Here is an 18,104-nt window from a genome sequence, read left to right as displayed (position 1 = left end):
GATTTTTGAGCTGTACCCGCTCGGCAGTCATACGGTAACTCATTGCTAATGACGTAACATTTCACGTGCAGACAGTCTGCCGTTGCTAGAGTGCAGGTACAAAAGACCGAAAGTTACCTTTATATGGTGTTTTGGCAGAGTAGGAAGTCGGTTGATATTAGATATTGGCACACCTGCTCAATACCATCTAATATTGACAATCTTGAGGCAGCATTAATGCACTTTATATGCATTTTTTTACTATTTAAAGTAAGATATGCAATAATTATTAACAAATTCTGGAAAGGTTGATCCTTCGGTAGCAACGAGAACTTTGTAAACACAGAAAATTGCTGAGTTCGTTCGACTGAGATTTTTCATGAGCAGGAATGAAAATCTGGATTATTCGCAGATGTTTCCAGTAAAGTACCTCCGAACTCTGCATATTCTGCACATATAGTGTAAATAAGTATACACAATAAGAAATATTTAAAATTAAATGTGGGTAATACTCTGTGTTAACTACTTGCATTTACTTTATATTGATAACCAATACTCGTTACACTAAAAAGCAATACTCGTGACACCGGCGGGCAACTCCAACGCAATACTCGGTACACTGACATGTGTATTTATTCTCAAAATGCACTGTCATCTGGGGTTCTATTGTTGATTGAACATTTACATCATAACCATTATCATCATTATCACATTTCACTCAATTCAAGTTTTTCTTTTAGGAAGTATATGCACAAAAACATCAAATTTAACTGATCCGAGCTCATTTATCACGTGAGCAAAGAGACGAATTGTACCTCCTAATTACATTTCAAAGCTATTTCTGAACATTTTTGGGGTTTCAGCAACTAGAGAAATTATCGAAGTATTTGTTTTTTTCTATAAAATTTACATCAAACCAATTACAAATGCTTAAATATCGTCACTAAACTTACCTCCTTCCTCGTTCAAAGTCGCGAATTGGTATGAAAGTCCTCATAATATCGAGCAATATCCGGGGTACGGTATACCGCAGTGATATCTGTATTTGCTGAATTTTGCGATCTTCTTACATCATCATAACACTCCTCAGAAATTAATATGAACCATGAACAAAAATCTCATGATTGAGCAAAATCGTTCTTAGAAGTATTACTTCCTCATTTTGTAAAGCAAAATAAGAGAAAGCAATTGACAGAATGATTTGCCTCATTTACTGGTATAACCGGCAGGAGATTGAACCCTTGGAAACATATAAATTTATATTGAGTTGATGATGATTTTTTTCGTGACGCATTTTGAGAGATTTAAAGCACAACCTGATACACTCAAGACCAATTATAAAATACTTATTGCTAAATATAAATTTACGATATGTTGCGATGATGTAATATATTGTTTTGTCGTTCAATTGAAAACGCAGGATTTAAAAGTATGACATGGAATATTCTAACCGGTGCTAGGGGCGTGAATGATGCTCAATATTACCATTGCCGCTAATGTCAAAGTTTGTTCAAATCAAACCTGACAAGTTTGCAGGGTTGGGTGATCTTTTCACAAGTTTTGAAAAAGCTTCAATTATTTCGTAATTGAAGTTTTATAATTATTGAAAATGTGATTCTGGTGGCCAAGATGTCATAACACATCTGTTTATCAACAAGTGCTGAGCTACAATCAAACCTTAAAGACACATATTCTTTCTTTCATGAAATGCTTCTATAAATGTACTTCATTAAAAAAATCCGTCTTTCAAAAGATTCCAAATTATTTGCCGTCATTTTCACTTGTTCCGAGACAAAATGTGTGTTAATTATCACCAAAACCAAAAATATGACCTAGAGTCATTAATACAAGTTTTGCAAATTGAATCTAGAATATTGTTTTTTTCTGGGAAAAGGGCAAAACAGACAAAAAGAGGAAATCAAGAATGGAGAAAATGAATTTTACAGAACACGTCTACTTGCTTGTACACAAAGATATCCAAAACAACAAAGACGTTAAGTTCTGCAATCATTACAGCCGTCATATCACTATAAGCTGTCTGAAGTTTAGTAAAAATTGCAAAGGACTGTTTTTTTTCTTTCTTTTTTTTTAATTTCTAAGCTAAACCAACTGAAATGAATGATCCTAGATTACAAGAAATGATTTAGATAAGAACACATTTACACTCGTCAAATACTTGCATGTCTATTTAGAATCAAGCATAATTATGTGTGTTTTTATGGAAGTCGCTTTGATAAAATGACAAATGACCAAGGGCAGTAGTTACAAAGATATACAGAGTAGATTTTTAATTCTTATTTACAGCACTTTTCCTTAATGAGGTCTTTCCAGCTATGAAGTTTCAATTTGAAATCTCAAATGCTTGATAAAAAATTTAAGGACGGAAAATAACAAAGAGCAATAATTTAGAATTTAGAAGGTCAGTATTATTATATTTGTGCACTGCACTAGCCTTTTATGAGATCTATTTATCGTTTAAGTAACAAGTTGAGCTATCAAATACTTTTGGAGTTATGTTCTGGAATAAAGTTGAAAGTACCAAAGGATCGACAAAGATTATTAACTCTGTAGGAACCTGATTCTTTATAGCCATCCGGAAAGGTCTGTTCTGTCTAAAGATCAATATTTGGATCAACTGTAAAATACTCTTATCTTTTGAAATAAAAAAGTTTCATAAACAAACTATTTCAAGTTCAATTTTATCAAGTACTCGGGGCCTGAATGTTAACGGTAGATAATTGATATCTGAAAATGAAGTTGCAATTCTAAACTTCACTTGATGATAAATTTATTCAAAACTCTTATGTCAATCCAAATAAAAGCAAACTGAACAAAGCTAATATAACGTATTCATTGCGAGGTACAGAATACTTTTAATTTACTCAATGTAAGCAAAGTATCACGACTCAAACTTAATTGTTAACAGCATAATTAAAAAAGAACTGTCGAATTTGCAGTACCTCTGTCGTATTTTATGAATTCAGACCGTTTATAATCCGATTAGTGCTGCAGTAACTTTAAACTCCGATCTTACGATAATTACTAAATGGCCAAAGAACTTGTAGAAAACTTGGCCAAAATATAACTAAATCAATTACATCATCCCGTTATATTAACAAAAACATTAACTCCAACTTTGTTTGAACGGAGTAACAACAAGGAAGGTGATCCCTCACAAACAGAGTAAATTTTCAAACTAACGAACCTGTCAATTCCATATATAACACAAAACATGTCGTGGAGGAAATATCAAGACATCTTTTAATTAATCTTTTATTGCATGTACCTCGAAATATATATGGTCTCTTCTGAAACACACACAGATAAACATGAAGTTTTCGATATGAATTTGAGCACGGCAAATAGCAACTTGAATCCTACAGGATAATTACTGGTAAAAATAAACTTGTTTCATTCTGAAATCTTTATGCAGGTACCTGAAAGAGTCTGTATTCTGTTTACTGTATAAAAAATGAATTAAATGTAAAACTCATTAGCCTAAAAATCGCTGAAGTTACACACATTATCTACTTCATACTTTTACCTTCCTTCTCATAAAAATTGCAATACCTTTCTGTGTCTTATTTTCTTCATCTTATTTCTTCTATCATCTAATTTCTTCTGTTCATATTATTCGAATTATTTACAAGCTATTTTAAACAAATCTTTATATTACTTTTATTGTTATTTTTTACATGTATGTATGCTATAAATCTAATCAGTTTGTTTCAGTTTGATAGTAAAATTGAGCTCTTGGGGTGTATCTAAGAAAGCAAGGACAATGTTGAAATGAAACCTATATTTTAGCATACATTTGTATATTTCATATCTTGTTATCATGTTTAAGAAACGTTTATGATTTAAACTTGTTCATAACATACTGTTTACAAAGAATATGTACTATTGTCATGCATATTTGATAATATTCAATTGCATTTTTTTCTAGGTTAGAAAATACATGGAGAGCATTCGCGGCAGAGTGGTTAAGGTGGTTTCTTATCACTGTGGGCTTGATTCCCGCCACATCCAAGATTTCGGATTCTTTCTTGCGAGGAAGCTATTCAGTTTGCTTACACACGTCGGTGGTTCAACTTAAGTGCCGCTAGAATCCAAAATGATATAAGGAGGGGCACATGTAGTATTCTTTCGCCAGTCAAGCTGGAACGTACCCATAACATTTTAGAAGGTCCCAACCGAAAATAAATAAAACATTAATAAATAACACATTCAAGTTAAATGATTAGTCCAAATCGACAGCTTTACTGCAACGGTGAATTTGCAATAGAAAAACTTTAGGTGGCATTTAAGTCGCATGATACATGAAAATTCATAAGAATAAAAATGTGATGGGCATCAATTCCTAATATCTTGAAATTATATCATATTTGATATTTATGATTCGTTTGATTAATTGTATTAGACAGCTGGGAAATGCATAAGAAATAGTTTGTGATCTTTTCTTAGGAAAAAGTATTTAGTACACAGTTACTCCTGTCTGCTTTTTAGCTATAGCAAAAACCCTGTTTTGTCAGTTGTAAAAGCACATTTGCATCAGCATTTCTATATAACACCAACTTAACCTTTGCCCATAAAAAGTCTTTAAAAAAGTGAAATTCAAACAAAATAAGATTTCCCACGTATCTGATAATTCACACATACAATTAAACAGCATTAGACCAAATTATATTCTGTATTTTTAGTGTTGTAAAGTTATCCGCTTATTTAAGTTTTTGACAAATAAAAAAATCATTATGAACATTATTATTTTAATACCAGTATGTGTCAACAAAAACATGCTTTCGATTTTGCCTGAAAATTTTAGTCATTGCTTGGCATTAAAGATGTTCATCAAATGATTATTAAAAGGCTTGTAAGAAATATGTTAACATTGTATGCTCACTTTTTTAAGGCAGATCATGGACAGATATAGGATATTTAGTACTTTAATTAATACGAAGGTACATCAAATTAACAACAAAAATAGTTTAAAATATAGCTTTAATATGGTATTAAAGTATTCAACCGATGAAAATTTAAAAAAAAATTAGTGGTTTTATATTTACTATTATCTATATCAATACCAACGGAAAACTTCGTGCTCAGAAACACATGTTTGAGATTAAGCCTTTCTATTTTGATTAAACTAGAAGCAAACATTCATTCCCAATCAACTGTACAATTATGTCGAGATGAATCTGTAGGCAAATACTCTTTGACATTTATATGTCACAACAAACCTAGTTCTTGGAGAAAATTATTTCATATGTTATATCATGATTGCCTTTAAAGTAAAATATTGTTATGTCTTTTCCTTCTGACGACATAAAACATTACATTGCTTTAACTTGCAAATGACGATTGATGCTTTTCGAAGTTAAGCTATAAAAAATAAAAAATAAAAGATATAGAGATGTTAACATGATTGTTAATATGAAGTGCCAACATAGAAAAAAATGTTAGATACATTTTTTTTCTATCTGACGTTTACTGACTCTTTCGGCATAATTTCAATTAGAAATTAATCATTCATACACAATAGATTGATATAACGTACGTGTAAAAGCATTAGGGTAGTTTTTGTTTCCTCGGAAGAGTTAGTGCTTGTCAGCGTTCATTCTCCATTTAAATAATATATTTTTAAAAACAAATCTATCAAATGGGCAATGGGATAAACTAATATGGTGTTTGTCATGTACACTCGTATTACGATATACTTTGGAATCTAATTGTTGATCGAGGCGATTTTAACATTTTTTGAAGATGAAAGAAAGAAACATGCCAATGGAGATGAAATGCAACCAAAATTATCATGCTGTACCTCTAACACATATAATTTACTGTCTTTATGCTACGGAACAGAACCAATCATATTGTAAAAAGATAAGCTTAGATGGAATTTGCGAGAATCGATACGTTGATTGTCCATTATATATGTTGATAAAGGTGCATACTATGTCAAGAAATAAGTGTTCTTTATTAGTTGTTTTGTATACATATATTTTAATTCATAGGATTATTCTATACAAACTCTAAATTACCTTAACAGAACAGATATGAACAGAACAAATCGAAGTTACATGATTATAAAGATTAAATTCAAGATTTTTCATCAACATTATCAATATTCTAATAAGTTTATGATCTTTATTTGTTCGGTACCTGCAGGGTTCCTTGCCGGTGTTTTCTCATATTAAATTAACATCAATTTAATATCACATAAGATATAATACTAGTACATTTATACAAAGAAGGCATTTTGCGCTCTTTGTTACAATAAAAGGAAATCTGATGGACGTACGAATTACTTTCAAAACGTATGTACAATTACAAAATGTCTGTATAATTATAAACTGTATGTACGAACAACACAATTTTCATCTAAAAGATATGATCTATATTATAGGATTTTGAAAACTGAATTCATTGAAATATTATCAAGATTCAGGTCTTTAATGAACATATTTACATATCTAACAAATGAATTTATATACATGATGTAGTTCTTAAAGGCGAATTAAAAAATCCCGTATATTTAATAAAAAATGTTACATTTAAAACCCATGTCGATTCAACAAAACATTCTTGTTGTGTATTTGAAAGTTTTAGATCTATCAAAATAATCTTTTTCTTGTTTGGTAGTTCCAGTATCACCCTAAGAATATTTTGCCAATCATGTAATTTTGTTCTGTGACACACAAGCTTGTTAACCCCTAATAGTCTCTTTCAACTTTTAGAAACTATTTCGTTTCGCCGTTGTCTTCGTTTATAGCAATCATATTCATTTACCTGAAAGCCACAAGAAAGAGGCACATTGAATGTTTACTTATTGCCGTATGACCATATCTGCAGATGTATCAAAATTCTAAACTGTCCAAGATTTTCAATTTTTAAAAGTTGAGTTGTTTTGCCTAAACTAGTGCTAGAGGATGCATCCATTTACCACTATCCACATTCCGACCAAGCCTGCAACGTTTTCAATTTTGCCATGTCTGCAGCAGTTTATTTCATTTGTTTAATTGAGACTATTAACAAGATAAAAATGAAAAGTACAAAACCTTCCTTGTCGTCTTTATTCTCAAACTATATTCTGGTCGGTTTTTTATTAATGTTTGTCTATGCAAATAACCGGGAGAGCATGTTGCAGATATTTATCATTGGAATGTTTTTATTCGTCTCGAATATTCCCCCCAAAATGGCTAGTCAGTATAAAGTTTTACATCTCTTTTATAAAAAAATATATCATACTTAAACACAAATGCAATGAATCAACATGATCAGGTCAGGAACAGAATCTGATATACCAGAACCATTCCAGACAGTAACCTCTTAAATCATATGATGGATCTGTTGTTTTTAAAGTACGACGAAACGTCTGGAAAACTTTAAAGATGAAAATAAAATCTGTTTTAAGTATTTGATGCAATTGTAATATTGGACATAATATTATGCTTACCAGAGAAATGCGGGGTTTTAACCGTAAAATAAAATCCATTTCACTCTCACTGTGTTGGCGCGCGTAAATATCTGTATGATTCCGTAAATTTATAAAATTACATAAAAAGCAATTGTTGCGTTTTGTTCTTAATGTCATATTCAAATATCATTAGATATGTTTCACTAAAATAGCAAATAGCTTCGCATCGATAATGGCTATGGACTCAAATAACTTTTGTCTGCACAGCGATAGGTTATGAAATGAACTTCTAATGCTATCTTTTTACGTGCGTCTATTTCCCGTCCTTCAACTTGGTAATCTAAAGTAAACTCTATATAACTTATAGAATAATGTAAAAGAGTTTCGGAAATTGTTATTCTATATTAAATTAAACTCTTACAATGTAATTAAAAACAGACAATGATTGTGATGGCGATCTAGGTCTTATAGCTAGAATTTTCTTCTATTTAAAGTTCAAACATATGTTCCATAAGCTCCCCAAATCTTAAAGAGTGATTTAAGAGAAAAATTAAGTGCTCCACCAATGAAAAAGATGGACTGTCCACAGTGTTGTTTCAACACGTGTTTTCCTTTAGTGGTTTTATTTGTTTTTCTCTTTGAATATTTGTGTCTTCAAAACAATATTGACGAGCAACATGTTCTGATTCCAGATTTTGTTGTAGTGCAAATATCAGATATCTATTAGAATATCTTCTTTATTCGTAAATTGATCTTAATATCATGAAAACATCTTTACTTTAACCGAATAACGTAATTTCCTGTCATTCTAAAGATTCTAAATCATTTCTAACATCATTTTACTGTCTTCCAGATATACAAGTTTGTCAATTATCCTCTCAATGAAGTGCATGACCCAAAATCAAGAAAACAATTTTCACAAGTTTGTATATTCCAGCTATACTGAACCAAAAAAGAAACTTTCGCAAAGTATGTGCCAGTTGTTCAAGGGTACCACTTAGATGTACACACATATATACATGTAGTAGCTTGTAAAACTCGTTTTGTTTTGTTTGCAAAATCGGTTAGCTATAATCCCCGTATAAAAGCCCGATATGTTTATTCAACGTAAAAATCGAGTTTCAAAAGGATTAAAACACTATACTAACATATCTACATTCAAACTTGGAGAAAGTTTCTTTTTTGTTTCAGTATATATGAAAAACTGTGTTCGTACACCAATTAAACCTTACTAAATCGGTGCCGGAGATTTATAAGTCATATTGCATTTCAATTACGCCTTAATTCTAAAATTATTTATAAGCTGATCATTTCTTAAACAACAGATAGAAAGAAGAATGGAACAAGTGTACTTCTTATAACATTGTATAGAAATAAGAATTTCGTTGTTTGTTATAGAATTTTTTTTATACTAATTTAATAATGTGTGTTAAAAATTCTTGTGATAATTAGATATCTACCAATTCTTATAGTTTAGAATAAAAAAAAAAAACACTACAACCAACGTTTTATTTCGTTTACAGAAAAATTACAAAGAATATGGAAATGTAACTGCACAAAATTACATTTACATTGCTACATGTATTGATGAAAATAAAATTTGCATTTGTAGAGATCTTGTTCCAACTCCATGTTTAAACAGCAATATATTGGTTTAATTGCACTTAGTTTTAATATTCTGAATTATTCATAGGCATATTCCTTTTGATAAAAAAACAGTAGTTTAATCAACCTGATTCAATAGTCGACAATTATTTTTTTTGATACATGTATTATCAAATCCATGCACGCACACACGCACGCACACACGCAATTTCAAAAGTTTCTCTCTAATAAAACATATAATATCGTAAGTCTTTTTTTTATTCTGGATCTTGTATTTGGAACGGCCTTCCTGATTATATTAAGTCTGCTACATCTGTTAACCATTTTAAAACCTTATACTTGAGGTTTTATCACGCATTGATGTATACAAATTGATAATCTCCTGTATGTTTTTACATTTATGTATTTTAATAGTTTGAAAATGTTAAATTTATATTGTTCCTTGTTAAGGGCCTCATGGAAGATTGATATGTTTGTTCAAATGAGTTCTCTCGTTAAATAAAGTCTTTATTATTATTATTATAATATATGAGCGTGGTTTTAAGTATAGTTTACAGGTTATATCTACTGTATAAACTGAAAACATTTGGTATGTTGGAACATATGCCTATCTTTATTTTGACACATTTTCCGTGATATTATCAATATAACATAGCTTTAGTTTATTTCATAACACTAACGACTAACAGTCATTACTGTTACATAGGTAACAGTATAAAATCTGTTCACGTGGTCTATTTCCAAAATAAAATGAAATAAAATGGCCGCCATTTTTTTCTCGATTCATTCTTATTTTCGACGTTAAACCCCGATAGGACATCAATTTCTTCTCAGGAGAAACTATGACACTCATAAAATTTAGTTGTTCGCACCCTGGTGTGCTTTTCGCGTATTAAATATCGTTTTGTCGAATAGTCAAAAAGTGAACATCCGTTTTCAACGTAAGTATTTGCAATGTAAATAATTATGCAATGTAAATAATTATTTAAACATGCAACAAAGGATTATTTAAAAATTATAATCAGTGACACGTTACAGATATGGTGGACACACATAGGATATCATCGTTATTTTGTCAAAAACCATGCTAAGAATATTCTGGAAACAGAAGGATCAGATTTCACAGATCATAACCGTGTTAATGGGTTAGTGTTTTGTTTTCTAAATAAAACCTAGCTTATTGTATGTTTATGATTTGTAGATATCATCACTTGCTTAAAGAATAAAAGAAAAAGAAAAACTTCTCAAGTAGGCCTAAAGTACACTTAAAACTTAAAAGGTAAGGACAGTTTAGTTACAAAGTTTTACAGTTTGTTACTTATGGTTTATTTTTGTTACAGTTAGATTTAGTTGACAATTTCAGATCATCACAGTATTTTTGTTCGGGGTAATAGAATAAATAACACATGGGTTTGTGAGTAACAGTAAAAATATCATCCCTCGTCAAAAAACCCATGTGTTATTTATATACTGCTGTATTAATAACATTACATTAAGCCACATGAAAGAGAGAAAGACTAATTAGAGATATTACGCTGCATTTGAATTCTAAAACGACCCTCAAGCACCCGCTTCAGCTGCTTGTAGATGAGCTATTAAGACTTCAGAGAAGAGTGGTACTGCTAGAATTCTGTCGGCAAGGTAACGTTTTAATTTTAAAATCAAGGAATGTTGTAGATCAAAGAACTGTTTTATGCTGTATGAATATTATAATATTATTGTGCAATCTAATTCACATAGCACTTGAATTCTAACAAATTTTGATAGCTAAAACCCGAAGGTCTGCAGAGTTATTGTCGGCGGTTTGGTTGAAAACGTTTTATTTCTCTACGTTGTAAAATACTTAAAGGGTGAAAAAGGAGGTTTCTGGGAGTAGGGAGAGACTATAGTATATAAAGAGCTTATTGCATATATGGTATTGTCATATAGCAAACTCATTTAAATAAAGACATTTCTTAGATATGTTTGCTGATAAAATTGCTATCTATATATTGTGTAATTTAAATATGTGTTTGAATTTTGTCAGTGTATTGCATCATTGGACAAAGAAGAAGTGAATGAAAATAGTAAATTAATTTCCTATTAAGACGGTCGTGAATGTTTACTATCTGAAACTGAGTAGGCTACTATACGTGCATATTGGCTTTGATAATACTTACAGAGAATATTATATTCTTGATATATGTATTCTTGCAATTCCTTTGAACTGTTTATTTTAATGGTGACCAAAACAAAACCAAACAAAAACAACATAAACAGTATGATAGGCTATAAAATGTTTTATTTAAGGAGAAAGAGATTTCAGTTCTATTACAGCATACAGAGAATAACAATTGTATATGATAGCAGTTCTGTAAGATACTATTAAAATTACATCATTAAATATTTCATCAGATATTGTCGGGGTTAAATCATAAAGCAGATGCAATATCTCATAACAACTGGTCTTCATGATTAACTATTGAGCTTACATTTCCCGTCATATGTACACATCTTTTTTTCTGTCCAGTACCCTTTCAAAAAAAATCGCCATTCTTAGAATTCACAGATACTTCGCAACTGCATATCACATGAATTACCCGACCAAACGCGATATCTTGAAGTACTAATAAAAACTGTTTTGGTTATCAAACAGTTTTCAGCATTATTGATAGATGGCTGTCCTGTTGCCCATACTATGTAACCATCGTCGACTGCAGTTCCATCTGACCAGACCCATTTCCCTTCCTCTGCTATATCATCAGCTCCAAGCCACACCCATGCGTCTAAATCTTTAAGTAAAGGATAGTTTATATTATTGTACTCATTGCATAAAATGGTTATAAAAATGAAGTTATCGAGAGGCGAATCGGTCTATATTTATAAGTGTATAATGGAAAGTCTGTAATGCAATGAATTATTACGTTGAAAGGGTTTTGAAACCATGACAAATATGAAAGTTATTGACAAGTGTGGGATACATGAAGCTATATTACATATATTGCAGATAATAAAATGTACTAGAACAAAATATTACTTTTGCCAAATAAATGTTCATTCCAAATCACCTTGAACTTATTTCAAGCAAATTTTTGTAAGAATATCCAAATGATACATATCTATTGTTTTTAATCAATATTTGAAGAAAATAAGGAAAATGTGCCCAGTGTAGACCTATCCACCACCTTCAAGTTATCTCTACTGAGTGAAGTTCACAAATATTTTGTTTGAAATTTGAAAAGAAAATAAAAGAAAAAAAATAAAAGAAAAAAATAGAAAAATTACAAAATACAAGTATAAAAGAAATATTTTGGTTTATTTCCTCTTGAACAAATAGAGCATGCACGGAATCATTACTTTGCGGTTAAACACATACATAAATAGCAGCATAAATATTCTTCCAGAACATTTTGTTCTGTTCACGTACATTTTTCATGCGAGTTAAATTATAGAGACATTCTATGTTACAACTTTTCAGAGAGTCGATCATACGGATTATGAAAACAATATAATAATAACAAATAAAATTTTGTATAAAGACATAAGATATAGCTACATATCCTTTAATAGTATTCATTTATATTTTAAGTAAAATGACCAACATTTTTAAGAGCATAGCGAAAATTGTTAGAAAACTGTTATAAACGTAGGACACATAAATATGCTCAAATATTGCTAACGTTTGAGTATTTCTATCAGACCATCTATATATAAATCCGTAATTTGCTTCATATTAAGGATTAGTCAGAAATATCTGCTTGAAACAGTTCTTACATGTTTTTTATTTATGTGAAGAAATTGTCTTAAGAATGTTCATTTTTAGAGCTGAGGGAGGGGGGGGGACATAAGATAGAAAAATACTTAATGACTTGGGCGATAACTTGTAATTTCAACTTCCGTCAATGTTAATTAAGGCTCAATCAAACCGAACCTGCAATATTTTTGATTTTGCCAATTTGAGTGTTCCTTAGGGATTTCGTTTTTTATGACATAAAAAGATCTGATTAAGTGTCTTGTGAGGATGCTTCAGTAAGTCGACTATAGACACAACACTATCAATTTATTCATATTATCTTTTTTCAATGAGGCGATACTTACATGGTCCAAATAAGGTTGTTATATATTCCATCTCAATATCTGTCTTGATATCAGCGAGATGTCCTCCTAGACCTTCACAGTATGTCTAATGATATAATAAAATTTAGTATAGAAACAACCCACCTTTTTTTCTACCTGACATTTAAAATAAATTGTTAGTTTGTTTGTTTGTTTCATTTTACGCCTTTTCCCAACAGTATTTCAGTCATATAGGCGGGTAGTTTCCTAACCATCGTTCCTGGAGAGTAACACCAGTACTAGACTACCTTCCTCCGTGCTAAACTACCAAAGCATCTCCCGGGGATCGAACCACGCCAGAGAGGTAACTGGATTATAAGTCATCGACTCTAACCCCTCGATCACGGAGGCGGTGTCTTTAAAGTAAAACACGGCATCACTGCGGTGTGTTTTGATCACTTCGTTAAGGAAATTTATAAAACAGAGTTTCCTAAGTGTAATATAATAATCTTCTGCTGTTAAATACTGTTTAGTGCTTATAAATATACCAACCTATTATTCCTTCATTTAAGTTATTTGGAATAAATGCGGTTTTAAGACGGTGCTAATGGGTGTGAGGGATGTTGCATTTTTTCATTGTATCTCATATACAGGCTCAATCACACCGAGTCTGCTATTTTCATCTGATTTTGTTGAGATTTTATGCTTTTGAGGGATCTTTTTTCTCCAGATTTTTTAACTCCTATTAAAGTTGCATGCCTCCAGATGCCAAAATATTTCAACAAAGTCTGACTTGAGAAACATGTTCTATGATTTTAAGAAAAGTAAAAGATTCAAGCAATAATTAACATGTTTTATGCGATTTATAACTTATTTCTCAGTATTTGTCGCCATATTTATACTGCGTGACTTATATAGTAAGGACTACTTTTGCATATTTTGACCTTTTCTTTATATTTAAGTAGATTGTAAGTGCCGTTTGCAATGTGTCGATTACTTTCTATGTTCACTTGACAGTATTTTACTTTTAAATTTTCATGAAAATTAACATAAATCTAAGTCGTGCTGTTTTGAAGCGTTTCGCTTTGTGACTGAGTCTACCATCCCTGATTTGAAATCCTTTACTAATAGGTGCTGTATATGAGTATATATATATACGTATATATATCACTTCAAATACATTAACATATAAGTCACATAGGTATCTTCTTACACATTTAGAAAAACAATTTGTAAAGTTTATTTTTCACCACAGCGCCTCTAAAATGGTATTGAAATAGATATTCTTTATTGTTCACCATTAAGAAATAACACAATCCTTGAGCAAAATAATGCGTACCTTCCCTTCTTGCCAGGTTCGCCTGTTACCCGCGTCAAAAAAGTAAAATGAATCCAAAAAGACATTAGGCACTGCTACATCTGAAAAGAAAAGCTACAATAAAAAGTAACACTTACATACAAATAATAATAAAGTGAATATTAGATCTAAACATATCTAGTCAACACATTAAAATCATTCAAAGGGTATATGATTTGAGGAGCGGACACAGAAGTGTCTGAATTTGACCTTGTGTGACCTTGATCAGCAGCGGCTTGGGTTCTGTTAATCACTTTATTGATGTGAGAATTTGAGCCGAGATAGGAGAAGTGAAAGATGAATAGAGCAGACACGTTATTGACATTTGACCTTTAAACTTGGCTCAGACTTTAATCCAGTACAAAGAATGGCATTGATTCTGCGCATTGCCTTGTTATCGTGAACTTTAAAGTCGATCCACCAATGAGATTTGGATTTCTAGAGCGGTTGTCACCCTAAGTCTACTGATAATTTATGAGAAATGAAACTATATGTTTTGTTGTGCACAAGTATGTTCACTTGATGTTAAAACCAGATGATACATTACCTGGTACGCAGCGAATAGATGTAGTGCTCCAGATACCATTGTCCTGACATATCACACTGCCAGTGCTGTAAGAGACATCTGTGAAACCAGCCTGGCAATGATACTCTATCTTATTGTTAAACGACCACATATTTCCATTTAAAACAGTGTTAGGTTTATGTGCAGGTGGACCACATCCTGTAATAAATATACATATTTAAGAACAGCATTATGATTCTGAATCAAAATAATATCTATATAAGCAAGAAATATAGATTCGTTTTCTAATTGAATGAGTTTAGCAGGATGGTGTATTGAATCACATAATTGTTTGTTCTGGTTTAACGGCACGTCCATATCGTGTAGAATATCATAAATATTTAGCTTAAATGGGCTAGTAAATTCATAGGAGACTAAATGGGATTTTGAAAATATACATAATTAATCAGTGTTTTAATGGAACTGAGGCGAATATGCTGCAAGTGAATATTCTCAACAAAATCCATCATGAATTTTTGAAAACTCAAGTTGACAATGCCATGGTAATTGCAAGCTATACAAGACGTGTTCTCCTGATTTGTCCAAATCGACATTGAAAAGACCTACTTAACAATAACGGTTTAGAAGGGATTGACGGGGTGATACATTAAGACACGGGTTAATATTATGAAGTTTGAAGAATAAGGCATCGTCAACATTTGATTTTTTATTGAGATTATGTACATTAAAAGGTTTTTATTTACTATAATGTAACACGTAGACTACTGGTTAAGTGTTTTATATTTCATAACATTATATTTCGTAACATTTTCCTCGTATACCAACACAATTTGATTGATTTAATGTTTTCCAACACCATTAAAATTTTGCTATATAATTATGACGTGAAATGTATAAATAAAATAAAATCAAGCAGGAAAGATAGCTACATTGTCAGATAGTTTCGTTTTAGATGTTAAATGATATTTAAAGACAACTGTATCAATTTTGCAACCTTCCTTTGAACCGTCCATTTTAATGTTATTAAATATAAAATAGAGAAACACAGAATCCCTAAACATTCTTAGATTTTTGGAAAAAAAATAGGTTTAACAACTTAGGGAGAATTTGATGAATTCAAAAAAGTTGAACGATTATAGTTTTATTTCTGGTGATTTACAATGCCATTGAGGGTATATTTTAGGTTCAATTTAAATGTATCTAAACTATCTTTTTAACAAAGGGTCAATTGTTGAATTTCCTACGGTTTATCATGGTCATTAAAAGTGGGTTTACAAATTATGTTTCCAGTAGGAGTTTTACTATCTGACGATATACTGGCTGTATTTGAAGATAACGCTTTAATCGATGCAGATAAAGAGAGAGTTCACCTACTTCAGCGGTTGGTGGTAGTCAAAATGAGCCTATACGGCGTTGACCTTGCTGGTGCAAAGTTTCATGCATTCATAAATACGATTTTTTTCCAAAGCTTTTAGCGATAGAATAAGACTTCTGTTTATTTCTAGTAAGGAGGAAACTATTATTCAAAATCCGTATTAGATAAAGCCTGTGACGCATCTAAAAATAATTAATTTTTAACTTTATTTTATATAAGAACAAGATATGGAAGGATTGCTTTTGGGTTTGGTTATAAGTCGCACAAACACTTCATACGTCATATGACGTTCAGCTGTACCAATGGAGGAACCTTAACGAATTTAAAGCTTTTAAACAATTAGTTCCTGTTCCTTACACGAGATTCCAATAAATAACATATTAAATGCTCAGTAATCATTGGACCAATGAAAATTATATATTGATATATAATTATACAATATGTGAATACAAGACGGATCATTTTTTTCACATTTACATTTCTTTCTACTTTTTTTATATCGCTGCAATATACATTTTTGTACTTTGTTTAGTTTTTTTAACAATTGAATCAACAAAGATTTACAAATATTGGTGTGTTGTTCACGTGGGTGTTGACATATTGTGAATTTATCTAAAAAATATTTTTTGTTTGTATTTACCTTTGGTTTCACAATCACTGCACGTTTCATAATTAATGTTCTGAAACAAAATGTTTATATGGTCACTTTATATATAAGAAAACCCTGATTACACCGAATTGCATCGAATCAAAACTAATCACCAATGCCTTTTAAGTTTTTAAACATTAAAGGAATAACAGTACAAATATAAATAAAACAATAAAAAAACAACAAAGAAAAACAACAAGAAAAAAGGTAACAAGATATTTGTTTGGCAAGAAAGGTGGTTCAATGAGTTAGCGAATAATTTTATAATACACATATTACTTTGAATATGTTAAATTTCATAAGATTAAAAAGAAGTCAATATTTAATTCACGACAACCATAAGATAACAATCTGTTACCAAAGTCCAGTCCTGTTTGTTTCCAAACACATAGCCTTTTCTGGTTTGTATTCTTTCAGCAATATCAAATGTGCCTCCATCCGAAGTATTAACGCCTATAAGGAAACATGTATTAACTATTCTTTCAAAATTAATGTAATCACATTCTTTCGTATTTTTGCAATTTTCGACACAGCGATCTAAACCTTTGCCAAGAATAATTTTAACAGCATAGATATTCCAAGGATACTCTAAATCAGTTTGTATCCACTTTGCCATGAAAGTCTTTTCCGCCGCCAAACACACCTTCCCGAGAATAAAAACACAACTCAAAAAGGTGCTAAAACTTAACATTATTGTTTGTATCTGGTTAAATATCTAACTATTTCCCTTTTTACCATTTCCCTTTTTACCAAAAACAAAAACCTGTACATAAATAACAATTGTTTCCATGTCAAAATTTAAGAATATATGTACAGCAAGTTGTATCGTGAATAATAATAACAAGCTAAAGAAGTTTGAGATATTCATAGATTAATATTTACAGACATTTTCGCTTTTATGTTCAATATGACAAGAGAGAAAATGCACGGTCGTCATTCATCTATATATTTAAACTTTCCCAGCATAATTGTCATGATTAGTAGTATTCTAGCTGCAATAAACTTAAACAATTTATTGATTTGAGGGCATGTATTTTAAATTATAGATACAACAAAATAAAGTCAATACTCTGACAGATGTATGGTTTAAATGAGAGAAAGAAAACATGTCATCGTTTGTTACACGAAGTATATTTATTATTCATTATAATCACTTTAACAGAA

At 30.9% G+C, this 18,104-nt stretch overlaps 1 protein-coding gene across 1 annotated transcript; it reads right to left on the bottom strand.

Moving 5' to 3' along the window:
* Positions 1 to 11,096: 11,096 nt before the first annotated feature.
* Positions 11,097 to 17,893, bottom strand: LOC132750221 (C-type mannose receptor 2-like). The gene is made up of 6 exons (XM_060740165.1): positions 17,299 to 17,893; positions 16,932 to 16,971; positions 14,938 to 15,114; positions 14,373 to 14,452; positions 13,076 to 13,160; positions 11,097 to 11,769 (listed from the first exon to the last, which is right to left on the bottom strand). Exons 1-6 carry the CDS (start codon positions 17,629 to 17,631, stop codon positions 11,534 to 11,536), a joined length of 951 nt encoding a protein of 316 aa, XP_060596148.1. The 5' UTR covers positions 17,632 to 17,893; the 3' UTR covers positions 11,097 to 11,533.
* Positions 17,894 to 18,104: the final 211 nt, after the last annotated feature.

The sequence above is a fragment of the Ruditapes philippinarum genome, unplaced genomic scaffold (assembly GCF_026571515.1).
Source record: "Ruditapes philippinarum isolate M1 unplaced genomic scaffold, ASM2657151v2 ctg3411_1_1_1_1, whole genome shotgun sequence".
In the NCBI taxonomy this organism is placed as follows: domain Eukaryota; kingdom Metazoa; phylum Mollusca; class Bivalvia; order Venerida; family Veneridae; genus Ruditapes; species Ruditapes philippinarum.
This window is presented reverse-complemented; position numbering and strand designations above follow the sequence as displayed.